The sequence below is a fragment of the Petaurus breviceps genome, unplaced genomic scaffold, assembly GCF_028583685.1.
Source record: "Petaurus breviceps papuanus isolate PSGF00001 unplaced genomic scaffold, PetGlider_PUasm1.0 90865, whole genome shotgun sequence".
NCBI classification, from domain to species: domain Eukaryota; kingdom Metazoa; phylum Chordata; class Mammalia; order Diprotodontia; family Petauridae; genus Petaurus; species Petaurus breviceps.
The window spans coordinates 15,196,872-15,224,819 of NW_027187367.1; the positions used below are offsets into that span (position 1 = coordinate 15,196,872).

Below are 27,948 nucleotides of genomic sequence, written 5' to 3' on the forward strand. Positions count from 1 at the left end.
TAGTCATACCTGAGATCTTACTATCACTTATCACTTGCTATCATCTGTAATACCTCCATCATTTCAAACCCCCAAACCTCCCTCTCTGATTATATTCTGCTGCCTTTCCATTCCATTCCTCTGCTTAATGCCTCCTAAACCTGTTCTTCATCCTTCCTTTGGACGCTAGTTCCTTCATGACCTCCTGTTCACCCAATCCATCATGTTTACTCTGGTTTTGTTTTCTTCACAAAATTAATTCTATGGGTATCCAGTTCAACTATATATTGAAGAGGAAGGAAGAAGCAATATGAGACATGTTGCTTAGTTGTGGCCCTTGCTTGGAGGTAAAAAGAGATCCTTAATGGCATTTCCATGGAAGTGTAGAGTGGCAAACTGCAGTATCTGGAGTAACAGGAATATTTGGGCAGCAGTTATGGAGGCAAGCAGATAGTGACTCCAGTGATGATTTTATGCAGCAGCAGCATCTAGAGGTAGCTCACAGGCCTCTGAGAAGGGAAGCAGCATGGGACAGTGGAAACAGAATTGGCTGTGGAGTCAGAAGACAAATTCACATCCCACTTCTGACATTTACTCTCTATGTGATCTTAGACAAATCATTTAGCTTCTCTTGGTCTCAGTTTCCCTAACTATATAAGACAGATGGATGCTTCTTAGATGCCTCCAAAGTTCCTTCAACTCCAAATCTTTTATCCTGTGATTCCCATAGACTTCCACAAATGGTATTATCAATTTTCTGGGAATTGTGACTGGCCTTGATGGTGGAATTGAGGAGATAAAAAATGTTACTCAGCAGGAAGTTTGGCTATAACTGTTGCCTAGAATATTTATTAAGAGGTGCTAGGATTCTACACCCATTTTCTAATATTCTAAATATCCTGTTTATATGTTTATTGTTAGCCTGTTATTTAGAGGAATAAATTGAATTTATCCCTAGGGGAGAATTAAAATGATATAGATGCTGTTATTTCCCAGAACGACGCTGGGCAGAGGAAAGCCAAACTGAAGACAGGATGGTATATTGGATAGAGCACTAGAATTGAAGTTGGAAAGACCTAAGTTCTCATTGTGCCTCAGACACTGACTCTGTTACATTGGGCAAATCACTTGAATTTTGGGCAAATCTACCTCTGTTTCCTCATCTGTAAAATGAGTATAATAACAGTGCCTACCTCACAGGGTTATGTTGATGATCAAATGAGATAACATAGTTTGCAAATATTTTTAAATTTTTTTGTCTTTATTAATTTATTTACTTTTAGTTTACAAGATTAAGTTCCACAATTCCTTGAGTTTCAAATTTTCTCCCCCTCCCTCCCCTTACCCATATACAGTCAAGTATAGGATCTGAAAATACTTTCACATTAGACATTAGTGAGGTTATAAAGAAGGATTGTATCAGATGTAATGAACAACGGGAAAGAGGAAAAAAAACAAACAAGAAAAAGAGAGCAGGTAGTTTCCTTCAATCTGCATTCAAACTCTGTTCTTTCTAGTTCTTTCTCTGAATGTAGACATTTCTCCCCATCATGAGTCTTTTGGAGCTGACTTATAGCCCTGCATTGTGAGAAGAGTCTAGTCTATCAAGGCTGGTTGTCACACATATGTTGTGTCTGTAATTGTGTACAGATTTCTCCTAGTTCTGCTCTTCTCACTCAGCATCAGTTTGTTTATGACTCTCCAGGTAAATATGAAGTCTATCTGCTCCTTGTTTCTTATAGCACAATACTGAGGCTTTAGCCCCAGGGCGGGCCTGACCAGAGGCTGGCTGGAGGGACTCCAGATCAGTAGCAGCTGTGGCCATTTCCAAAATTATCAACACATAGATGTGAAGGACGAAGTGAGAGGTCAGTGCGGTCTGGACTTTGGGACCCAGTAAGTGGGAGTGCGTGGCTTTAGCCCCCTAGGGCGAGAAGCCGCTGAGACACCAGCACAGCCAGCCAGCGCCACTCGCAGCTTCAGCTCCTGGCCTGCAGAGTGTAGGGGGACCAAGCACCAGTCTGAGGAGTAATCGCTCTTGCTTTAACCTTCTTGAATCTGGATTGTAGTCTAGGGTGGAGGTTCTGGGGTGTGTGTCCAGCTTACCAGAGCATTTGGAGACCTCAGAGAGGGCACCCATCTAATACCTTGGGCAGCTGAGAAAACCCCAGCGTTTGGGACGAAAGCTCCCCTGTCTGGTGGCAGAGTCCTACTGTGGCAAAAAGCCCAGGGGTCAAGTGACTGAGGGGCGACATAACCAGGCAAAGGAAACAAAGCAGACAGAAGATTCCAACATTAGACTCCTATTTTGGGGACAAAAAGGATCAAAGCATGGAACAGGAGGAAAACAGTGAAGTCAGAACTCCTGCACCAAAAGCTTCAAAGGAAAATACAAGCTGGTTACAGGCCATAGAGGACCTTAAGAAGCAGATAAGAGAAGTGGAGGAAAAATTGGGAAGAGAAATGAGAACAATGCAAGAAAATTATGAAATGAGAGTCAACAGCCTGACTGAGGAAAATAATACCTTAAAAAACAGACTGACTCAAATGACAAAAGAGGCTCAAAAAGGCAATGAGGAGAAGAATGCCTTAAAAAGCTGAATTTGCCAGATAGAAAAAGAATCTCAAAAGCTCACTGAGGAGAATCATTGCTTCAGAATTAGATTGGAGCAAATGGAAGTTAATGACTTGATGAGAAATCAAGGTGCTATTAAACAAATCCAAACAAATGAAAAAATAGAAGGCAATGTGAAATATCTCATGGGAAAAACCACTGACCTGGAAAATAGATCCAGGAGAGATAATTTAAAAATTGTTAGGCTACCTGAAAGCCATGATCAAAGTAAGAACCTAGAAATCATCCTCCAGGAAGTTCTCAAAGAAAATTGCCCTGATGTTTTAGTACCAGAGGGAAAAATAGAGGTTGAAAGAATCCACCAATCACCTCCTGAAAAAGATCCCAGGGGCGGCTAGGTGGCGCAGTGAGTAAAGCGCCAGCCCTGAAGTCAGGAGGACCTGAGTTCGGTTCTGGCTTCAGACACTTCACACACACACACACACACACACACACACACACACACACACACACACACACAACTAGCCGTGTAACCTTGGGCAAGTTACTTAACCCCAATTGCCCTCCAAAAGGCAAAAAAAAAGATCCCAAAAAGAAAACTCCTAGCAATATTGTAGCCAGGTTCTGGAATTCCCAGATTAAGGAGAGAATATTATAAGCAACCAGGAAGAAACAATTTGAATATTGTAGAAACACAATCAGGATAACTCAGGATCTGGCAGCTTCTACATTGAGGAATCAAAGGGCTTGAAATATAATATTCCAGAGGTCCAAGGAGCTGGGATTAAAACCAAGAGTCACCTACCCAGCAAAACTGAGTATCATGTTTCAGGGGAAAATATGGTCATTCAGTGGAATAGAGGACTTTCAAGCATTCTTGCTGAAAAGACCAGAGTTGAATAGAAAATTTGACATTCAGATACAAGAAGCAAGAGAAGGTAAACAGGGAAAGAAATCATAAGGAAGATGGAGAGGCATTGTCTCAAGGTTTATGTTTTTTCATGTGTCTGTTTTCAAAGCTAGTTCTGGGGGTCTGTAAGTTGTTGGTGCCTCCAAGGTGATATGATCCTGGGAGAAATATACTAACTGCTCTACTGGTCTGCACTCTGGTTTTTACCCAGGAACAGCCCTGAGTCCCCTGCAGCCACAAGTGCTAGCATTCTCTTTGCACTGGAACTACAACCAGGGCTCTTGCTCCTTTGTGACAAACCCCCCAGTGCTCTCTGCCCTGGATTTGCAACCCGGAACTGCATATGGGCAATAAAATTATCAATCAATGACAGCTGTACCAGTGATAGCAAAGAGTCCTCTATAATATTTTTTTCTGATTAGTTGACTGAATCCTTTACCATCTCTGGGCTAAGACCTCCTGAAGCTGCTGCTTCTACTGTGGTCCCTGTTGCTGCTACCATGTATATGAACTTCAGACAGGCCTCACCCCAGTGTCACAGATTTCTCCTGCCAACCTCCTAAATTGACTTAGTTTGGAAAAATGCCTTACTCCAAGCAATTTGGAACTATGCCCAAAAGGCAATAAAGCCATGTATACCCTTTGATCCAGCAATAATGCTACTAGATCTATATCCCAAAAAGATCAAAAAAAGGGGGAAAGGACCTACATGTATAAAAATTTGATTGCATGTGTATAACCTATATCAGATTGCTTGCTGCCTTGGTGTAGCAGCAAGCACCCCGACATCCCCAGGGTGGCTGCCAACACAGGTTCTTAGATCTGCTTTTCTAAAGGAAAGCAATTCAAAATGGGTTAACAAGCTTACTTTAATCAATTGAACACATATCATTTACGTAGTTCAGGGGAAAAGAAGTTACAAGACAGAGAAGCAGATCAAGCAGGCAGGCTTCCAAATTGTCCAACCATTACATCCATACCAAATCATAGTTACCAGAGAGGGAAGCATCAATATCTGGGTTTTCAAAGCTGGGGGCGGGGGGCTCTCAACGGCTACCCAGAGTCTCATCTGGTCAAGTCACACAACACTTCTCAAAGTGAGCCCCAAAGCAAAGCCTCCCATCAAGGCTTATATAGCCTTCTCCTGGGTCAGAGAATGTAAAAACCCTCTTGACCTACTGCCCAATCACAAAGCACCAAGGTGTGGGCGTTCCTGAAAAACAAGCCTCCCACCACAGGCTCCAAGTGCACTTAACCTAGGGGCAGGGAAGATCTTAAAAACTTACATTCCTATAACACTTTAGGGGGGGGAGGGAGGAAGGGAGAAAAAATTCAAATTCAAAATCTTATAAAAATGAATGTTAAAAACTATTTTACCTGTAAAACGCTATTTACAAAAACAAATCTCACTCTAACCTTTTCTTAGCTCTGCCAGTACAAAAAAAATTTTGAAGCATTATTTTAAAATTATTTAGAGGGGAATATTGAAAGCATTCAGCTGGGTTGCCTCATAACTGCCATCTTGGCTTCACCCCCACGCCATCCAGAATCAGAATAGAAGTATTCCTGACAAGTTGACCATAAAGTTAATTTTTCCATAAACTAAAACATAACTTTACCATTGGTTTGAGTAATAAAAATGGAGCAACAGTTATCCAAAGGGAGAAAATAAAAAGATAATAAAAATGAAGAATGAAGAAAATCTTTTAAAATTGTACCTTTAGAGAAAAAAATGACAATGGCTAAAACTCAATTCACAATATACAAACAATATACCTAAAAAGACACATTTCCTTGGAACTAATTTGTTTGCAAGTCTATCCCTATCCCAAGTTTTCCTGTTTAAAGTCTCTGCTAAGAACAAAGCTAGCTAAATGCCTATTAAAAGTTATTTGAGCCATTCACCCAACACCCTGGGCTCATTTATCTTCAACCTACTGGTTACTAGTTGCAAATAATTTATGGAATGTTCTTCATCAATTTGTATTTCCACATAGTGAGTTTCAGTGGGAAAACTCATCCTCTTTTAGTTTTAGTTGTTCCAGCTGGAAAATTCAGAGACTTTTGATCTTATTGGGTAGGAGTTGGGCAATAGGTTATGAAAGTTAAGATTCTGGCAAAAATCATAGATTTAAGAACAAGATTTTCTATTCTCTATAGTTTTAACATAGCCACATATATGAAATGGTTAATAACAATAGCTAGCATTATATGTTTTAAGATGTGCAAAGCACTTTACAAGTGTTATCTTACTATCTTTCTCCTTGCAACAATCCTAGGAGTTTGGTGCTATTTTTGTCCCTGTTTTCTAGATAAGGAAACTGAGGCTGAGGTAGGACAAAATGTCTTGTCCATACAGCTGGTTAAGTATGTGAGGTTGGATTTGAACTCAGCTCTTCCAGACTCCAAACCCATCACTCTTTCTGCTGCATCACCTAGCAGCCTCCTAAACCTAGTTAAGAGGAACACTATATTTGACTGTGGTTTTAATGACTTTGCTCTGCCTTCCACAGGCTATGCAGTTCAGTCTCAGTAAGGTTTCTAGTTAAAATTTTATCACTGCTTGCTTTTGAGTTTTTTGAGGGGAGAGTTTTGTGTTTCTCTTCCTTCTTGATCACCCCCTACTATTAGAAACTTAAAGACACATCTGGCACTGAATGGGAATCCTGAGCTTATAGGTTGTTAGACTTAGAAGGGACATTCATTCATTTATGTATTCATAGATTTCTTCTAAATTCATTTATTAAGCTCCTAAATTGTGCAGAGTACTCTGAAAAGTATTAGGAGAAATTCAAAGGTTAGATAACATATACTCTGGCTCTCATGGAGTTTAATCTAACAGAGGATTGACAATAACCTATATCACAAGAATGCAAAATAAAAATGTTAAATGTGCCTAAGAGAGGTGAAGAGTAGTTCTGTGCATCATATCTCATGGTATCACAGAGAGACCAGGCATTTGGTTTGTGGGGCAAGAAAGAGTTAGCTTTTGGCATTGCCCTGAGGAGGACACCAGCATCTCTCTTACTCCAGGGCTGCTGAGAAGCAGCATAGAGAAGCAGAAAGAACAGAGCTGTGTGTTAGAACAAGGGATAGAGGAAACTAGGTCAATCTCTTTTTGGTAGAGTAGTGCAACTCTTCTCAGAGTAGGGACATCTGAATATGCTGGAGAAACAATTGATCTCAGGGTCAAGAGACCAGGGTTCAAATCCTGCCTCTGACACATACTAATTGTTTGAGCCTGGAGAAATCATTTGTCTCTCTTTGCCCTCCAAGCAACTCTTTAGTACCACAAGTTTCCACAGTTGTATTGGTAGAGGGAATAGCCTTTCTAAGACTTGCCTAAATCAATGAAATAACAGGTACAAGCCCCACTCACCCCCAAAAAATGCAGCCTTAGATAATCTAGTGTCCCTGAGTGGCTTTCCTTCTGTGTTTGTGTTTGTATTCCCCTATACTGTGCTGTCTCTTATATCCAAGTTTGTGCTGCAAATTGCCAAAGGCCTTCTTAGAGAAGATTGAGGGACCATGTAGGATGGACTAGAGGAGAAAGAGTAGAAGTACAAGGATTTGTTAGTCGGCTCTTACATCTAAGCAAGGAAGGGATAACAAGGACCTCTACTAGGGTGGTGGCAGTGGAAATATAAAGATAGAGAATAAGCATTTGTATAGCACCTACCAAGGTGTCAGTCACTATGCTTTTTAGAAATATTATCAGGGGCGGCCAGGTAGCACAACAAGTATGAGCACCGACCCCAGTGTCGGGATGACCTGGGGGATCGAATCCCGGCTCAGACACTTAGCACCCACCCAGAAACACCTGGCCATGTAACCTTGAGCAAGTTACTTAACCCCAATTGCTTAGGGGCTGCCAGGTGGCTCAGCAAGTAAGAGCACCGGCTCCAGTGTCAGGATGACCTGGGGATCAAATCTGGGCTCAGATACTCAGCACCACACCCAGAAATAACTGGCTGTGTAACCTTGAGCAAGTTACTTAACCCCAATTGCTTTAAAAAGAAAATATTATCTTATTTGTTCCTCATAACATCCCTGTGGCAGGCAAACAGGAGGCTAGATGACCTGTCCAAGGTCCCAAAGCTAGTAGATCTCTGAAACTGGATGGGACTTCAGATCTTTCTGACTTCAGACCCAGAGCTCTCTCTACTGCACTGCCAGCTGCCTCAAGAAAGGCAGTGTGAATAAAATCAACGGTACTTGACAAATAATGAGTTTGGAAGAGAAAAGAGAGAGAAGAAATTGAGATGACAACAAGGTTCAAACATAAAGGCTAGATAAGGAAGAATATCACTGACAGAAACAAAAGCCACAAATGGAGGGAAGGCTAGGTGGTGCAGTGAATAGCCAACTGGCCCTAGAGTCAGGAGGACCTGAGTTAAAATCTGACCTCAGACACTTAACACTTACTAGCCATGTGACCTTGGGCAAGTCACTTAACCCCAACTTACTTCCCCCATCCAAAAAGCAAAAAAAAAAAAATATATATATATATGTAAAAAGGAGAAACCTATTTGGGATGAAAGATGCTCTATTTTGGACATAATGAGTTTGAGATGCCATGATAATAAGTATGTGAAGTTGTCATGTAGACATTTAGAGATGCTGATATGGAACTGAGGAGAGAGGAAAGAGAGTTGACAGCCACACAGAGAGGTTAGTTGAAACTTTAGGGCCTTATTTTGCATGCATATGAAGATGCTGAAGTAGTAAAAAGACAAAATGAGTTTCCCTTCTCTCTGTGGTCCCCAATAAAAAAAGAGGAGCTGTTTGGAATTCTAAATTCCAGTGGCTCCTAAATTATTTTTTGAGGAACACTGGACTTGACTACTTTTCAGGGGCCCTTTAGCACCAAAATTCCCTCAATAATAATTGGGTAACAGAAAGACTATCTCTTAAATGTTAGGGCATGATGCCAAGCCAGAGGTTTTTATTAAAAACCTTGCCTTGGATATTCAGCACCCTAGTCATAGTTGAGATTCTTTTATTTATTAAGTTTTTTCAAGAGGTTTTGTATTAAAACCTTCAAAATTCAAAATCAATCCACCTAAAGGAACAAATGATAGATATTTGATTTTTTTCCACTCAAAATCTATTTTTTAAGCTGCATTCTATTAAGAATTGCTTTATGTTACCACCCTGAGACCATCCTGTACATAGACAACTTCAGGCATTCATATTTATACTCACTGGCAACTTTTCTATAAACATTTTATACTTCTCACTTTTTTGTGAAATTTTTAACAATAACTCTATAAGGATTATGAAAGTAAGCTATCAAAGTTGTAGTCTTGGGAATATTACATTGCAAAAAAAAGCAAAAAACCTCTAACTGATATTTAACAACTCACTTACCATTGAAAGCAAAGGTACAAGCTTTCATTTTCTCAAAGTACATTTCCAATTAATGGTTGAGTGCAATCAGCAGGAAAAAGAACATAAAACTTATCTGCCTTCTGACACCAAGAGAATAGAGAATTGATTGTATATTTGGTTCTATAACAGACATTGTGGAGATTTTAGCACATGGAGAAATATTAAAATAGTAAAATTGGCCTCATAGCATTGTATGCTTTCTACTATTTTAGGTGAAAGCTCGCCTGTTCAAGATGGGACATCTTAATTCTATGAATATATTCCTTAGACAAGAAATTGACAGGATGCAAAGAGTCATCTCAAGACTTCGGAGCAGCCTTAGTGATTTAAAGTTAGCCATTGAAGGGACTATCATCATGAGTGAGGTGAGTCCCTAACATCCCAAAAAGTTATCGTCCTTTTGTCAATTCATCTAGTTCTTACATTTTTTAAACTTGTGACTTAACAGAATTTGAGAGATGCTCTTGATAACATGTACGATGCCCGTATCCCTGCATTATGGAAAAGAATATCGTGGGATTCTTCAACACTTGGGTTCTGGTTTACTGAACTTCTAGAAAGAAATTCTCAATTTGCTACCTGGATATTTGAAGGAAGGCCAAACGTGTTTTGGATGACTGGTTTCTTTAATCCCCAAGGTAAGTGCTCACAAGGAATATGTGTATCTAAAAATATTTATAACTTTCTAACAGATATTCATGTAGCATAATAGATAGGAAAGTAGTTATATGTGTGTGCGAACATTCATCAAAATATCAAAGAGTGTAAGTATTCATTTATCCACTTTTTGTTACCATCTTCAGGAAGCCAAGGCAGTTGATCTGCAGGAATAGGAAGGTAGTATCTACTACTAATGATCACTGAAGGAATAGGAGCTCCTCTCTCTTTCTGAGGCTACATTTAGGTCCCATGTAATAATAGATAACATTTCTATAGTACTTGGAGGTTTACAAAGTACTTTAGAAATATTATGTCATTTCATCTTCACAACAACCCTGGGAGGTAGGCACTATTATTCTCACATTTAGAGACATGATGAAACTGAGGCAGACAGAGGTTGTCCAGTTTCTGTACAACTCCCAGTTCCTGAGAATTGTCCTGTTACTAGGCTTAAAAACCTGGAGAACACACTCAGTCAGTCTAATAGCCTTGGGATTCATTTCTGGGAATTTGATCCCAAACTACGCACTCTTCTTTGTCACTGTTTCTTCTTTCTCTAGCAAGGGAATATGTAGTCAGGGGGATCAAACCAATGAGGTTGAAGGCAAATTTTCAATCACCTGATTCCCACGTAAAATTCCCAAAAGCTCCTGATTCTTCACACATGTTGTAGTGATACCCTTACATAACATGTCTCTGACTCTTCTTTGTTTCTCATCTGATTAAGACTCCTCTATTTTCAATAAAAGGTGAAAGAAATGGATCCATGTTTGGAAATATTAACACCATATCAAAGAATAAGTTCACACATGGAAGGATAGAAATGCTTGCTTCAAACTAGAAAAAACTTCAGTTTTCAGGTCATATAGGTGATGGATGGATGGATGGATGGATGGATGGATGGATGGATGGATGGATGGATGAAGCATTAGGAGACAGAAATTCCTGAGAGTAATTACTCCAAAACTAGACTTCTTAGACATAATTCCACATGGCAAAAGTCATAATCAATGAGTTTGGGAGGGTCTCTTCCTCTTTTTAATTAGTTCCTTTACTAAAAGAAGGTCTTTCATTAATTTGTTCTTTCAATCAACAAACAGTTATCGAATGCATTCCATATATCAGGAACAGTGCTTGACACTATGAAGGCAATTAAATCCAGAAAACATAATAGTGGGGCGGCTAGATGACGCAGTGAGTAGAGTGCTGGCCCTGGGTCAGGAGGACCTGAGTTCAGATCTAGCCTCAGACACTTAACACACACAAACAAAAAACCTAGCCATGTGACCTTGGGCAAGTTACTTAAACCCAATTGCCCTCCAAACAGCAAAAAAAAAAAAAAGAAAAGAAAAGAAAACATAATAGCTTTTAGGTTTTACTATGTTGATTGTTTCTTCCATTCTCCAGTTTGCCTGTTTCTCATAAATTGCCAAAAATTGAGATATACTGACTTTCTAAAAGTTCAGCATTTTATAGTTTCATTCATAACAATAATTTAAAATATTGTACAGTAAATTCAGTTAGTAAATTTGCAATATTGTTTGAATAGCCTATACTTTTATTTATTTTTTAATGTTTTTTATTAATTTGTTTCTTTCCTTTTAGTTTACAGGATTCAATTCCACAATTCCTTGAGTTTCACATTTTGTCCCCCTCCCTCCCCTGCCCCCCCATGGTGGCTTATAGTCAAGTATAGGATCTGTCAATACTTTCATATTATACATTAGTCAGATTATAAGGACGGATTGTACCAGCTGGGATGAAAAATGGTAAAGAGGACATAAAACCAAAAAAGAGAAGGAAAAAGATCAGGTTCCACCTGTATATAAACTTAGTTCTTTCTAGTTCTTTCTCTGGATGTACATATTTCTCTCCATCATGAGTCTTTTGGGATTGACTTATATCACTGCATTGCTGAGAAGAATCCGGTCTATCAAAGTTGGTCATCACACATATGTTGTGTCTGTAATTGTGTACAAATTTCTCCTGATTCTACTCTTCTCACTCAGCATCAGTTCTTTTAAGCCTCTATAGGTAAATATGAAGACCATCTGCTCCTCGTTTCTTATAGCACAAAAGTATTCCATAACATGCATATACCATAACTTGTTCAGCCATTCCCCAATTGATGGGCACCCCCTTATTTTCCAATTCTTTGTTACCACAAAAAGAGCTGCTATAAACATTTTTGTACATATGGGTCTTTCTCTCATTTCTATGATCTCTTTGGGATATAACCCTAGGAGTGGTATTGCTGGATCAAAGGGTATGAAAGTATTTATAGCCCTTTGGGCATAATTCCAGATTGCTCTCCAGAAAGGCGGGATCAATTCACAACTCCACCAGCAATGCATTAGTGTTCCAATTTGCCCACATCCTCTCCAGCATTTGTCATTTTCCTGTTTTGTCATCTTAGCCAATCTGACTGGTGAGATGTGGTACCTCAGAGTTGTTTTGATTTGCATTTCTCTAATCAATAGTGAATTAGAGCATTTCTTCATGTGCTTGTAGATAGCTTTAATTTCTTCCTCTGAAAACTGCCTGTTCATATCCTTTGACCATTCTCAATTGGGGAATGACTTGTATTGTTATAAATTTGACTCAATTCTCTGTATATTTTAGAAATGAGTGCTTTGTCAGAGACATAGGTTGTAAAGATTCTTTCCCAATTTCCCACCTCCCTTTTAATCTTGGTTAAATTGGCTTTGTTTGTACAGAAACTTTTCAATTTTATGTAGTCAAAATTATCCATTTTACATTTTGTAATATTCTCTAATTCTTGTTTAATCATAAAGTCTTTCCCTCTCCACAAGTCTGATAGGTAAACTATTCCTTGTTTTAGGAGACTGCTTACAGTATCAACCTTTATACCAAGATCATGCACCCATTTAGATTTGATTTTGGTATATGGTGTTAGATAATGGTCTATACCCAGTTTCTGCCATACTATATTCCAGTTTTCCCAGCAGTTTTTGTCAAATAGTGAGTTCTTATCCCAAAAACCAGGGTCTGGAGGTTTATCAAACAATAGATTTCTATAGTCATTGACTTCTGAAGCTCATGGGCCTAATCTATTCCATTGATCCACTCCTCTATTCCTCAGCCAGTACCAAGTAGTTTTGATGACTGCTGCTTTATAATACAGATTGAAATCTGGTATAGCTATTCTACCTTCCCTAGGAAAAAAAAATTCTTTTCATTAATTCCCTTGATATTCTGGACCATTTATTCTTCCAAATGAATTTTGTTACTATTTTTTCTAGCTCTATAAAGAAGTTTTTTGGTAAATTAATTGGTATGGCACTAAATATATAATTTAATTTTGGTAAAATTGTCATTTTTATTATATTAGCTCTACCCCAGACATGAGCAATTGATATTTTTCCAATTAGTTAGATCTGACTTTATTTGTGTGAAAAGTGTTTTGTAGTTATGATCATACAGGTCCTGGGTTTGTTTTGGCAGGTAGATTCCCAAATATTTTATAATGTCTACAGTAACTTTAAATGGGATTTCGCTTTCTATCTCTTGCTGTTGAATTTCATTGGAAATATATAGGAATGCCGAGGATTTATGTGGGTTTATTTTATATCCTGCAACTTTGCCAAATTTATTTATTGTCTCAAGATTTTTTTTACTTGATTCTCTAGGATTCTCTAAGTATATCATCACATCATCTGCAAAGAGTGATAGCTTGGTCTCTTCTTTACCTAATTTGATTCCTTTGATTTCTTTTTCTTCTCTAATTGCTACTGCTAACATTTCTAGTACCAGATTGAATAAGAGGGGTGATAGTGGACACCCTTGTTTCACCCCTGATCTTATGGGAAATGCTTCTAGCTTCTCCCCATTACATATAATACTTGCTGGTGGCTTTAAATAGATGCTATCTATTATTTTAAGGAAGGCTCCATTTATTCCTATACTTTCTAATGTTTTTAATAGGAATGGATGTTGTATTTTGTCAAAAGCTTTTTCTGCATCTATTGAGATGATCATGTGGTTTCTGATAGTTTTATTGTTGATATGATCAATTATACTGATAGTTTTCCTAATATTAAACCATCTTAGCATTCCTGGAATAAATCCTACCTGATCAAAGTGTATTATTCTAGTCTTTTTGCTAGTCTTTTATTTAGAATTTTTGCATCTATATTCATGAGGGAGATTGGTCTATAATTTTCTTTCTCTGTTTTATCTCTTCCTGATTTAGGTATCAGTACTATATTTGTGTCATAAGAAGAATTCAATAGGACTCCTTCTTCACTAATTTTCCCAAATAGTTTGAAGAGTATTGGAATCAATTGTTCTTTAAATGTTTGATAGAATTCACTAGTGAATCCATCTGGCCCTGGAGATTTTTTCCTAGGGAGCTGACTGATGGCTTGTTCAATTTCTTTTTTTGAGATGGGATTATTTAAGTAATTTACTTCCTCTTCAGTTAATCTGGGCAACTTGTATGTTTGTAAATATTCATCCATTTCCCTAAGATTGTCAAATTTATTTGCATACAATTGGGAAAAATAATTCCTAATTATTGTTTTGATTTCCTCTTCATTGGAGGTAAATTCACCCTTTTCATTTTTGATACTCATAATTTGGTTTTCTTCTTTCTTTTTTTATCATATTGACTAAGGGTCTATCAATTTTGTTGGTTTTTCCATAAAACCGGCTCTTGGTTTTACTTATTAATTCAATAGTTTTCTTAATTTCAATTTTATTAATCTCTCCTTTTGTCTTCAATATTTCTAATTTAGTATTTAATTGGGGATTTTGAATTTGTTCTTTTTCTAGGTTTTTTAATTGCATGCCCAATTCATTGAGCTCCCTTTTCTCTAATTTAATCACGTATGCACTCAGGGATATAAAACTTCCCCTAAGAACTGCTTTTAATGCATCCCACAGATTTTGGTATGTTGTCTCATTATTATCATTCTCTTGAATGAAATTACTGATTGTTTCTATAATTTCTTGTTTGACCCACTCATTTTTTAGGATTAAATTGTTTAATTTCCAATTAGTTTTTAATCTGTCTTTCCATGGCCCTTTATTGCATATAATTTTTGTTGCATCATGATCTGAGAAGGACGCATTTTACTGCCTTACTGCATAGAATTGTGAGGTTTTATGTCCCAGAACATGGTCAATTTTTGAGTATGTGCCATGAACCGCTGAGAAGAAAGTATATTCCTTTTTGTCCTCATTCAGTTTTCTCCAGAGATCTATCATACCTATCTTCTCTAAAATCCTGTTCACCTCCTTAACTTCTTTCTTGTTTATTTTGAGGTTGGATTTATCAAGTTCAGAGAGGGGGAGATTAAGGTCTCCCACTAGTATAGTTTTGCTATCTATTTCTTCCTCTAATTCCTTTACCTTCTCCTCTAGGAATTTGGATGCTACACCACTTGGTGCATATATGTTAAGTAATGATATTGCTTCATTCTCGATGGTGCCTTTTAACAGGATATAGTTTCCTTCCTTATCTCATTTAATTAGGTCAATTTTTGCTTTTGCTTTATCTTAGATAAGGATTGCTACCCCTGCTTTTTTTACTTTAGATGAGGCATGATATATTTTATTCCAACCTTTTACCTTTACCTTGTGTGTATTCCTCTGTTTCAGATGTGTTTCTTGTAAACAGCATATTGTAGGATTATGATTTCTAATCTATTCTATCCGTCTCCGTTTTATGGGAGAGTTCATTCCATTCACATTTACAGTTATGATTGTTATCTGTTTCTTTCCCTCCATCCTTTTCCTGTCCCTGTTAATGTTCATATTTTCCCTCCCTTCCCCCCTTAATAGTTTTCCTTTTGATCACCGCCTCCCTCAGTGTTCCCTTTTCAGCCCCCCTCCCTTTTCCTTCCCTTTCCCCTTACTACTTCCCTCCCTACAAATCACTCCCACCCCCTTTTGTAACCCTTTCCCCCTCCTACTGCCTGTAGGATACTTTTATACTTAATGAAGTATACTATTTCTTCTTCACATCAAGAGTGACAGGAACAAATCTCATGCGAAGCTCCTCTCCCTCCCCTCTTTCCCTCTAAAATGATACTTTTTGCATTTCTTCTCCATAGAGTCCTATGCTTAACTGGTTGTTATTCCCTCCTTGTACCAGAACCAATGAGGGAAAATCTCATATGCTTCCCAACTCCCTCCCTTTTTTTCCTCTGCTATACAGTTTTTATGCCTCTATGTGTGGCATAATTTACCCTTTTCCATTTTAACCATTCCCTTTCTTCCATTGCAGTCCCTTTGTAGCCCTTAATAATATTTTTTAAAATTGTCATTTTGTGTATTTTATAGTCATACCCTCTACTTGTCTATAACCAGTTTGCTCTTATCAAATAGCAGGGTGTGTGTGTGTTCTCCTTGTTTACCTTTCTAAATCACAGTTGCATCTCGTAATTGGAGGTTGAATTTTCCATTGAGTTCTGGCTTTTTTATCAAGAAGGTCTGGAACTCTGTTATATCATTGAATGACCACCTCTTTGCCTGGAAGAATATGCTCAGTCTTGCTGGGTATGTGATCCTTGGTTATAACCCGAGATCTTTTGCCTTCCGGAAAATTGTATTCCACTGCCTCCGATCTTTCAGTGTAGAGGCTGCCAAATCCTGTGCAATCCTCACTGTGGACCCTCGATATTTGAATTGTTTCTTTCTGGCCGCTTGAAGTATTTTCTCTTTTATCTGGTAGTTCTGGAGTTTGGCCACAACATTTCGAGGACTTTTCATTTTGGGATCTCTTTCAGCAGATGTCCGGTGTATTCTCTCGATTTCTATTCTACCCTCAGGTTCTAGTATCTCAGGGCAGTTTTCCTTAATGAGCTCTTGGAGAATGTTGTCCAGGCTCATTTTTTCATCATAATTTTCTGGTAGGCCTATGATTCTCAGATTATCTCTCCTGGATCTGTTTTCCAGGTCAGTTATTTTTTCTTTGAGGTGTTTTACCTCTTTTTCTAATTTTTCATTCTTGTTTTGCTTGACTAATTCTTGGCTCCTCATAGAGTTGTTTCCATTTGGTTAATTCTAGTTTTTAGCAAATAATTTTCCTTGGTTAATTTTTGAAGCTCCTTTTCCATATCATACACTTTTCTTTTTAGAGAGATGTTTTCCTCATTATAATGTTTTTCTAATTCTGCTATTTTCATTTTGAGAGAATTATTCATTTTGTCTTCTATCTCTCTCATTTTGTTTTCAAAGTTCCTTTTGATCTCATCTAGGAGAGACTTCTGTGCTTGGGATCCATTCCCTGTTGAAGTTTCAGCTTTGGGTGTGGAGTCCACATTGTCTCCCTCTGAGGTTGGTTCCTCCCTCTGAGGATAGTAGGACTCCAGAGTCTTTGTCTTTGTAGTCTGCTTTCTACCCATTTTGAGGCAGGGTCCTAGCCATGCCCTTCCTCTAGGATCCCAAGCCTTTTCTGTAGAGGGTTTTGACCTGGAGCAAGGGTTACTATGTTTTCAGGGTCAGAGGCGGGGTTTGGAGCAAGTGAGGTTCACTCTGTCATCCTAGTCTTTGGAGGTCCTGAAAGGGGCTTTTTAAAAAAATTTCTGGGCCATGAAGTGGTAGCCCCAGGACTGTTTGCTATGCAGGACAGGGGCCCCTGTATTTGCTTCTTACCTTGCTCTTTCCAGTCCCAGCCCTTTGGTGATAGGCCTGGTATTGGACCTTGTGGTTGGTGGGAAGACTTGCCCTCCGAGTTGATCAGGCCCCTTCCGGGCCTGCCTCTGCCGGCCGTGCCTTCCCGGCCTGCCCCCTAGACTATACTTTTAAAGTTAATATGCATGCCAAACATCATAATTTCATAAGCAAACCAAATTTCACATAATACAATTTAATTTTCTTAAATTTACAAAGTAACTTGAGATTTGTACAAGGTGCTATAAGGAAATATCACTATTATATTAATTTTCTCCAAAATTTCCCGTTTGTCCTTTTTCCTTAAAAAATATCAAAAAAAAATTTTTTAATCTTGGTTTTAAAATTTTCAGAAATTTGTATATTGAAACATTTCTCCTTTTCCTGAATGACATGTCCACACTTTGGGCAAGCTGCTGCAAGGTGATACTTGTGCTACACAGGCTCACATATTCCAAACAGAAAAGCTTTCCATAGGCCTGAATAATTGAATGTCAGGAGATTTTAAATAATTTGTCCTTCAACTGTAAAAACAGTATTATTCTATCAAAATGGCTAAGTACTAATTTGAAGTAATAATTTATTAATTAGTAAAATAAAATAAAATTTAAAGTAAGAGGTTAGGGTAATACAAATTCAATTTAACAACTATTTATGAGGGACTTAACTCATACCAGATTATGCTAGGCCCTACAGATAGAAAAGTAAAATGAAAACAATGCCTGACTTCAAGTGTCATTTCTTTCCACCATTTTAGTGGAGAGAAATAAAATGTATATAAAATATTAAATACAAAATATATAGAAAAGTAATTTTTTTTAGGAATCCATCAATGAACATTTATTAAGTACCTGCTGTGTGCCAGGTGGGCAACTAGATGTTACAGTGGATAAAGTGCTGGGCCTGGAATCAGGAAGACCTGTATCCAAATCTCACCTCAGACACTTACCAACTGTGTGACTGTATTCAGCAATGCCATATTCACAATGCCTATGGAAATTACAGATATGCTGATATAATTATCCATCACAAAATGCATCAGGCTTGCCATATGGGGGAATAAGCTAGAAAATTTATTAAAATACCAAAAGACTGAGTCCCAAAACCAGAAGGTGAAAGCCATCAGAGTAGTTATGAAATTGGCACAGGTAGATAAAGTAGAAAGCACCCACATTCTCAAGCCTTTAAAACAGAACAGGCTACCTCAGGCAAAGGTCCTCCTCTCCCCACTCACAGCAACCACCCAGCGTCCAGGAAGCGTGCTCCCAGCAGCTCCGGCCCCTGGCAGTCCTCAGCAGAAGTCCTTAGCAGAAATTCTGGCTGACTCAAAAAGGGCTTCGCGCTGCAGCCGCCACTGCCTCTTCTGCTGCTGCCACCACTGTCACCACCACTGCTAGCCACCGCAGGAACTCTAGCTTGGCTTCCGCTTCCTCTTGCTCCGCCCCTTCCTGCTACATCAGCAAGTCCAATGGGGCATGGAAGATCTTTAAATCCCATAACCCTTACATTGACCCTGAGGGAGTAAGTCATTTAAACCTGTTTGCCTCAGTAAAATGAGCTGGAAAAGGAAATGACACACCTGTTCAGTATATGCCAAACCCCAATAACAACAACAGCAATGTGCCAGGCACTGTGCTAAATAAACTCTGGGGAAACAAAAAGGAAAAAGACAGCCTTCAAGGAGGGTAATCTAATGGAGAGACAACAGGCAAACAACACATATGCAAAGCAAACTTTATACAGGATAAATAGGAAATAATTAACAGAGGGAAGGCACTAGATTAAGAAGGGTTGGGGAAAAGCTTTCAGTAGAAGATGGGATTTTAGTTAAGAGGGCAGAAACAAGTGGGCGGGGAGGTGGGTGGGGAACCAGGATTGGCTTCCTATAAAATGTAAAAAGAGCTGAGTTTAGAAGCAAAGTAGGGATTGTGAGAGATGCAGGTAACTAAGTAGTACATTCCAGGTAGGGGACACATTCCCTGCAAAAAGCCCAGAAGAGGAAAGGGGGAATGTTGCATAGGAGAGGAGCATTTGGCTGGAAAGTGAAGCATGTGAAGAGAGAGGGGCCATGAGTGATGATGATGACAGACTGGAGCCAGCCTGTGGAATGCTCCAGAGGCCACACAGATAAGTGTGCCTTATCCTAGAGACCAGAAGAAGCAATGGGGGTTGCTTGAACTGGCCACTTCCCTTCCAGAAAATCAGTTGCACAGCAATGTGGAGGATGGATTGAAGAATGCAGAACCCAGAGGCAGGTGACAAATTAGGAGTCTCTTTCAGTAGTCCTAGTGTGAGATCTAACTAGAGAAGTGTGAGGAGAAAGAAAGGAACACAAGACAGGGTGTTGTGACTGATTTAAAGGGAAGGAAAGGGAAGAGTGGAGAAAGATCCCAAAGTTGCCAATTTGAGTAATTAGAAGGACAGTGATGCACTTGACAGAAATAGGGAATTTAGGAAGAGAAGGGGAAAGATTGGGGGCAGGGGGATATAAATATTATCTCATTTGCCTTCAACCATTAACTATCTTAATCCCTTCCATATTTGTGTTGCGTTCAAGAGAAGCCTTGATTCTTTGAAAAGACCCTCCAGTTATGCATAAGCTCCCCAGGGTTTGGAGCTTATATCCTTACAGCCAGTCTTCTGCTCCAATTGTTCTGGAAAAGAAACCTTGTTTCTTATTGCTTTCTACTAATACCTGAAATGGCCTTAGGGCTAGCCTTCTATGACTCTGATTTGCTCTCTGCTTTCTTTCCTCTCTCTTCACATAAAATGGAAAATGTGATCTATGTGCCTTCGCAAAAGCCAGAAAATAAAGAGGTTCAGTCACCTCTGTGCAAACATGTAGTGAGTATGATGTGATAGTGCTATGATATTACTTTTATAATTAGGTTTCGACTCCAAAGGAAGTATGATGGGATGAAAAAGGTCCTGACCTCAGTGTCAGGAGAAATTAGGTTTTGTTGTTTTATTATTAGGAGAAATGAGTATTATAAGCTATACTGAATTTCTACCTTGAATGTGTCCCTCAATCTCTCAGTACTTCAGTTTCTTCCTCTGCATAAAACTAAACAATTGTTTATTTTCCTTTAAATTCTAAATCATAGATCATATGGTCCCAGTACTGACTGTACCACTGACTAGTTGTATGGCCTTGGACAAATCGCTTAACTTGGAATCATAGGATCTAAGAGCTGGAAGGAAATTTTAGAGACTGCCCATTCCCATCTCCCCTCATTTTATAGATGAGGATAGTGAGGCTCAGGGAGGTAGTAAAAATAGTACTGAATTTGGAGTCATAGGACCCAGGTTCAAATCCCAGCTCTGCTGCTGACTATGTGACTGTGGGCAAGTCATTACATCTCTGAGCTTCATTTTCCTGGACCAGATGACCTCTGAGGTCATAAATCTAGATCTAGATCTAGATCCTTCCAGATATATGATCCTATTACTATGGTCAATGAAGGGCAGAATTGTAGCCAGAACCGTCATCTCCTAATTCATAACAAATCTACATGCAGAGGGCAGTGGCAAGGGGAAAGGGAGATACATTTCTAGAGCCCCTCTTCTGTGTCAGCTTGGTGCTAGGTGCATTTTGCAAATATTCTATCCTCACAACAACCCTTCCAGGTAAGTGGTGTTATTATCCTCATTTTACAGTTGAGGAAACTGAGGCAGAAGTTAAGTGACTTGCCCAAGAAATACTTAGATAGTAAGTATCTGTGACCAGGTTTGACTTTAGGCCTTCTGACTTCGGGCCAAGAGCTGTGTCCCCAGCTGCCTCAGAGCTGGCCAGAAACAGCCAGTTTTTGTTGTTATATAAAATGAAACTGGAGCTAGAGATTAGAGCCAAGTTGTCAAGCATTTTAGGAATGAAAACTCCTAAACTAGAGGAATGAATACAAATAGAAGCGTTTATATTTTATCCTAGAGGCAACAGGGAGCCACTAGAGTTTATTAGATAGCAGGGGAGTGACATGGTCAGTTCTGCATTTTAAGGAAAATCACTGGCAGTTGTTCAAAAGAAAGACTGGACTTGGGACATAATTAGGAGGCTTTTGGAATAATTTGGCAAAAGGTGATGAGGTCCTAAACTAAGATAGTAGCTGTATGAAAAGAAATAAAGGGTTAGATGAGAGAGATATTGTGGATGTAGAAAAGCCAACATCTGGAAATTGATTGAATTGGAAAGAAGGAGAGTAAGGAAGGAGTCAGGGATAATATGGAAGTTATGAACTTGGGATACTGAAACACTGGTGATGCCCTTGACCAGATATGGGGAAGTTAGGAAGAGAGATGGGTTGGGGGGCAGAGTGCAAAAATGAGTTCTAAGATACAGAGTAGGAAAGGTATAGAGAGCTCACAGTAAGAGGGAGCTCTATTTTCTCAGCAAAGCATTGGGCAAGATCTGTTGAGAAGGTGAAAGGAGAAAGTAGTTAGGGAGACCTGAGGAAAGAAGAGAAGGCTTGTATAGCTGACGGGGTGAAGTGTGATAGAAAACCAGAGTTACTGACAAATTTCTGATAAGCATCCATGAAGGGAGTTTCCACACCAAGAGTACCCTGCACTGATCAAATCACAAGTTGGGCTAAAATAAGCAAAAAAAAAAAAAAGGTTTAAAATACAAGTGCACAGTGATTTCTCTACAAACACACATACGTATTTCCCATCAAGAGATATTTTCCTTTCCTGGGTAAAAATATTTCTCCTATTTATATCTATTTTACTTAACTGTCTTCCTAAATACAATATGGTATCAGATACAGGTTGTATTTTATCATTTCCCTTGATGTTTAGTGCTTCTGCTGCTACAAGTGTTGATACCATGACTCTGAGGAACTAAAGAGATTACACAACCTGAATGGCTGCTGTTATGAATAATTTGCTGCCTGCTTAATGTCTAAGGCTGCCGTTTCTGTGGCCTGTTGTTTAGGGGCATTGTGTGGTATTTGGCATTTGGGCTTCTATATAGGATAGCCCTAGGTCAACCACAGAAGAGTTAGCCAGGTATTTTCAACCTTTTTCACAATCAGTTGTTCAGCAATTGACCAGATGAACAGAAAGGAAATCTGATTTGATTGTTAGGGTGCTAAACATAGCCACATCCACAATTCTGTGTTTCTGTTTTATAAAGCTTTTCAGTTTAGAGATCCCACCTCTGATTGCTACATGCAGCCAGTTTGTTTGTTCTCAGCAATCAGTGCCTATACTTTGCTGCTTAAAAGGAGATTGCTTGTCAGATTTCTTTTGTTCACCTTGCCCCAAAGTGCTCGCTATGCAAAATTGTGGGGGTGAAAGGAGAGGAGAGAAGAAGTAAGGGGGGAGGGAGTAAGGAAGAAGGGGAGAGAAAGATAGAGGGAAAGAGGAAAAAGGGGGAGAGGAAGGAAAGGAGAAAAAAGGTGTGGGGGAGAAAGAGAGGGAAGGAAAAGATAGGGGAGCAGGAGAGAGAGCTAGAGAGAGAGAAAGAGAGAGAGAGGGGAGAGAGAGAGAGAGGAGGGGAAGAGAGAGAGAGAGAGAGAGAAAGAGAGAGAGAGAGAGAGAGAGAGAGAGAGAGAGAGAGAGAGAGAGAATATGAATGCGTGCTTGTTGTATTTCAGCCTAAAGCTGAGTTATAATGGGCTGGCTTCATTGCTGCCCTTTAACACCTCCTTATTGATGACTATGTTTTGCCATTTGATGTGAAGCATGACTCATGAGTGTTGCTAATGAAACCAAACTAGAAGTGGAATGTGATATCTCTGATGGGTCTGGATCTCACACTTCTATATTAGAAGAATGCACCATATAGAATCTTTTGTTTGTGAACATTGATTCTGTTGTAGAGATTGGCACCATCTTGAAGCCTGCCTATGCTAAGTCTTGTTGGTCCTTTGCCCACTCATCACTGCCACAGCAAGCTTCATTTACCACTTTTAGCTCAGTCTTTCTTACAAGTCAAGAGTTTAAGTAAGGCAGGGTATTGGCCCAAATAAGACGACAGACAATCTCTTCTTTCAGGCTGCTTATTAATTTACTTTTCTGTTTTGAATCTCTAAATCTCTTGCACATGGGTACCTTTTTCAGTCCTCTCTTATCAGCAAACATCAATTCTGGAATGATTCTTTTAAAGACATTCACAACAGTTTCCAACTTCTTGCTGTGGAAGAACTGCCATAAGGCCAGTGGAAATTAAGGATTATAAGATACTTTGAGAATTCATGTAGGCTAATTGTTTTTGTATCAAGGTAAAAGTAGTACAGTAGAAGGTTATGGACATAAAAACTGCCAGAGTTCCCTAGTATATCAGCATAAAGTTCCAAGAGCTTTCACATAGATCAACCATGGAATAGTTGTGTAAACTCTGTATTTTAGTAATTCCATCAGCTTCAAAATGTTCAATTATCATCTCTCTGAAGATGTTTCTAAAATGCATTTCTAATCATTCTACTAAGCTCCAATCCAATCCCCACAGCTCCAGCTGGTGTGCTAATTAATATGCCCAAAGACCTATCATGTGCTCAGTATATCCAAAGCAGAATTCCGATCTTGATCGTACCTTGTTACTCTCCTTCTCATGAAGCTTCAGTGACTCCCTGTTACTCCTAGGATAAAATATACACTTCTCAGCTTCCTATTTCAAGCCTTTCATAATTTGTCTGTAGTCTCCCTCCCAATCTTACTTTACATTGCCACCTTTCACACATTGAATATTTTAGCCAAACTGGCCTCCTTGAGACTCCTCAAACCTGGTGGTCTGAGGCCGTTGCACAGACTGTCTTCTGTGCCTGGAATGTACCCCCTCCTCACCTCCACCTCTTGAAATTCCTGACTCCCTTTTAAGTTTCAATTCATGCACTACCTCTATAGGAAGCCTTTACTGACCCTCCTATATATTATTTTCTGCCTTCTCAAATTATTATTTACATATGTATCTGTTTACATGTTCCCCTCCCCTCTATAGAACATAGACTCTTTGCAAGCAGGGACTAGTTTTCATTTTGTCTTTATACCAGCACCTAGTCATATTTATGCATAGATATATGCATGTAGTAGATGCTTAAGAAATGACTCTTGGATTGGGTTGGATTGGAAATTCTTGCTATGATTCTAGTAGCCCTCAAAACAATCCTGATCCTGGATCAGTAAGTCAGGCTGCTTGGGGACAAAAGAAAAAACTACGCCTTCCTTGCTTCAAAAGGAATTTTACTACCTTTATCATCCCTTTACTACCTTCATCAGCCCCCACTCTTGTTTTCTGGTCATTTCAGCTATTAAAAGAGGTGAGAGAAAGCATAAACCTTAGGAGGTGAGGGGGTGAGGGGGAGACAAGCTTTATGTGCCTGCCTATCATAAAATGCTATCAAGAGTGTGAAAAACTAAAGAGACAAAAGCATCTCCCCATCCAGTAATTAGTTTTTTCTACAGGGTGTTCCTTAAGTCTGGGCACATAGGAAATCATCAACTATGCATATTTTCAAGAAATGAAATCAATGAAATTTTCAACAATATTTTATTTAATTAGCATAAATAAGATTTTATAGGAAGACATAGGAGATACATAGGAAATCTCATTAATTAATTAAATTTAATTAATCTCATTAATATGGAAAATAATCCCCAGTAGCTGATGAAAGCTTTTATTCCATATGAAATTGTCATGGCTAAAATTTATGCTAATTAAATAAAATGTTGTTGAAAATTTCATTCATTTCATTTCTTGAAAATATGCATAGTTAATGAGGATTTCTATGGTCCAGACTTTAGGAACACCCTGTATACTGATTTGAATGAAGAAGGTGCTAATCTTTGATAAAGAAACTCTTCGTCCATGATTCATCGTTAATGGCACCAACTGCTTTCTTTCAAATTTCCTTTTCCCACTCCCCCATAATATTCATGCCTCCCCTCTGGTGATTATTTCTGCTTCATCCTGTATATATCCTGTTTGTAGATACCTTGTTTGCATCTTGCCTCCCCCATTATACTGTGAATGCCGTGAGAGTAGGAACTGTCTTTTGCTTTTCTTTATCTCTTCAGTATTGAGTCAGTGCTTGGTACAGTGTAGGTGTTTAATAAGTGCTTACCGACTTTATGCCAAAACCTAGCTGGGTGAGATGATACATAATGGAAAGAATACTAAAGTTTTTACAAGTTGAACCAGTGCTACATGTCAAACAGCTTTAATCAGGATGGTGAAATTTCAGATGACTTTATTACAGAGATTAATGATTAACAAAATTTGCTTTGGTCAGAAATTTTCCATCTATAATCTTAGCCTAACACTGATAGGGGAAGTAGGAAGAAGGGCAGGCAGTACTTTCTCTTTGGATTAAATTTAATAGTTGTTTAAAAAATTCTAATGTGTTTATGAGTCTGAAATCTTAATTTAGGCCATATAACATTCAAGTGGCTGAACATTCTGACCATCAGTTTTTTGTGTGAGTGGGTCCTTTCACCAAGAATAAAATGTGGATATTTTTAATAACTTCCTTTCATTTAATTGTGCCTCACTTATCTCAAAGTAATAGATATGGACAGATGACATATTTCTACAACAAAAGTAATGTTATTTGGTATATGTTATTAAAAGATGGATTGATCCTATAATAAAAAAGTCCTGCTCTTCAAGCTTCTGTAAAGTAAAATATATCAATAGTCTTTGAGGTTATGCAGGCTATAGAAAATACAGCTTTTGACTCCATTAGAGGCTATCTTATTCTACAAGAAAGATGGCCATTCATTCAAAAATTCAATAACAGACAATTCAAAAACCAAATCATTTTTTGAGGTCCATATCACCACCTTCTTAGAAAATCAAAACAAAGCAAACAAGGCTTGTAATGAGAGCAAAAGTTATCTTCTCCATGTGCTTGCTCAGGATAAAAGTAGCCCAGCACACCAGACCTATTCCCTCCATTCCCCTCCCCACTGCCCCCACCACTTCTCACATATCCAATCTTTAGTACTTTATAATTTTTTTTCCTAATCACCTACAGACTATTGTGTTATCTAGGCTAGTGTGTGTTACTACCATTTGTAGGTGAAAATAACCATCTTACATAGCACATGATGAGCACTGGCATGCCCATTCCTGACCCTGTCGCTCACATTATTTATATTTATTAGTAATGGGAAGATAAGATGAGAAATGATTCCATTATGAAAAAAGCTCCAGCTAATGCCATAAAATTTTCCCATGTAGTAGGTGCATTATAGGAGGAAGAATCTGGTTCTTTCCTTAACTAAAAGTGCCTGATTCTGGCCCAAGAGCAATATGAAGTGAGTGCAATCGTTTCTGCCTTATATGAATTTACAATGGGGGAGAAACTTAAAATCCCAAAGGAGAGTTTAATCATTCTACTTTAGTAGATGGTTGGAATCAGGCTTCATGCCCAATAAATTATGACCTCCCAAGCACATGCCACCAACCCGCTTCAAAGATGAAGGGTTCTATGATATAATGTAGTAGAATCCAAATGAGCTTAAAATCCACTTGGACTTACTAAACCTATTTGATGTCATAGACCACATGGGAACTCAGTACTGGGTGATGATAAGATTATTATCATTTAAACAGCAGCCATTTGTTATTAACAGCATAACCCAACATGAAGTTAGAAAGGGAACACACCAAAAACGCATTTTGTTCCTTATGTAAAAGCAGGATGTCTAGAATTTAAAATGACACAGTTATCACAGTCATCCGTTCACCTTAGTTAAGTACCTACACAGTGCTGATGGAGACAATTTATCCCAAAAATGTACTTGAGGCTCCATGACTGCCATTACATTTGCTACACCTTACATTTTGGGATATAAAACCTTTCTTCCTTGAAAAGGATTCTGCTTCATGAAGCTGTAAGGTTATGTAGTCCACCTACTGTAGTGCCAACATGATATTCACAGTGCCTACAGTGGTTATAAATATGCTGGCATAATTCTGAATTGCAAAATATAACAGATTCTCCAAATTTAAGACTGGACCAAAACATTTATTCAAATACCAGAAAACCAAATCAAAACACCAGAAAGTCAACTCCATCAAAGCAACAAAGAAATCTGTGCACAATAACAATGTGGGAGCTCTGCCTTCCCCAAGCCTTCATTCTGCTAGGGCCTTCCCACAAACAAATACTCATAGCTTGCTTCCTGCTTCATCTCTCTCCCTCAGGTCTAACTGCTCTGACCAACTTCCTCTGGGCTCTGTTCCACTCTTCCTGCTCCACCTTTTCAGCAAGCTCCTCCTACCACAGGCTTCATGTGACTCAAACTCCTGTGACTTAGGCTTTCCATGTGACTTAAGCAGGTCACATGGGCCTATTAATGGATGGGAAAGATCTTCCCATTTACATCCATTATACCTACACAAGTCTTTGTTCCCAAGAACTATTTACTCAGGTTAAAAAGTTGATATTTATCTTCTGGAATTTGGGATTACTTTTGCAGTATGCTAAATCCTACCTCAGTAAATTAAGAAATGTGATGTTCTCCCTTGAGTATCTAACTTAATACCAGAGAAGGACTTGGACACTTCCTGCAATACTGAACTTAGTTCAGTATTGTAGGAAGTGACATTTGGGATTTGACTGTTTCTCCCTCAGTACTAAAACTGGGAAACTGACTTTTTCATCTCTTTCCATCAGATGCATCTATGGATGAATTGCCAGGAATCTTTCAATATTTAATAAAATAAATTCTAGTAGAACAGTTTTACGCAATGATATCGTATACAGGGAATCCTCTTTAGCCAGAATTCTGCACCACTGTTGTTGCTGTTGTTGAGTCATTTCAGTTGTGTCTGACTCTTCAAGATCCCATT

General features: G+C 38.6%; 1 protein-coding gene across 1 annotated transcript in view; it reads left to right on the forward strand.

Annotated features, from left to right (window-relative positions):
• DNAH8 (dynein axonemal heavy chain 8) overlaps positions 1-27,948 on the forward strand; it is a 406,776-nt gene that overhangs the window by 369,714 nt on the left and 9,114 nt on the right. The window contains exons 90-91 of the mRNA XM_069073664.1: positions 9,068-9,220; positions 9,304-9,493. Coding sequence (XP_068929765.1) covers positions 9,068-9,220; positions 9,304-9,493 — 343 coding nt within the window. The remainder of the gene's footprint in view (positions 1-9,067; positions 9,221-9,303; positions 9,494-27,948) is intronic.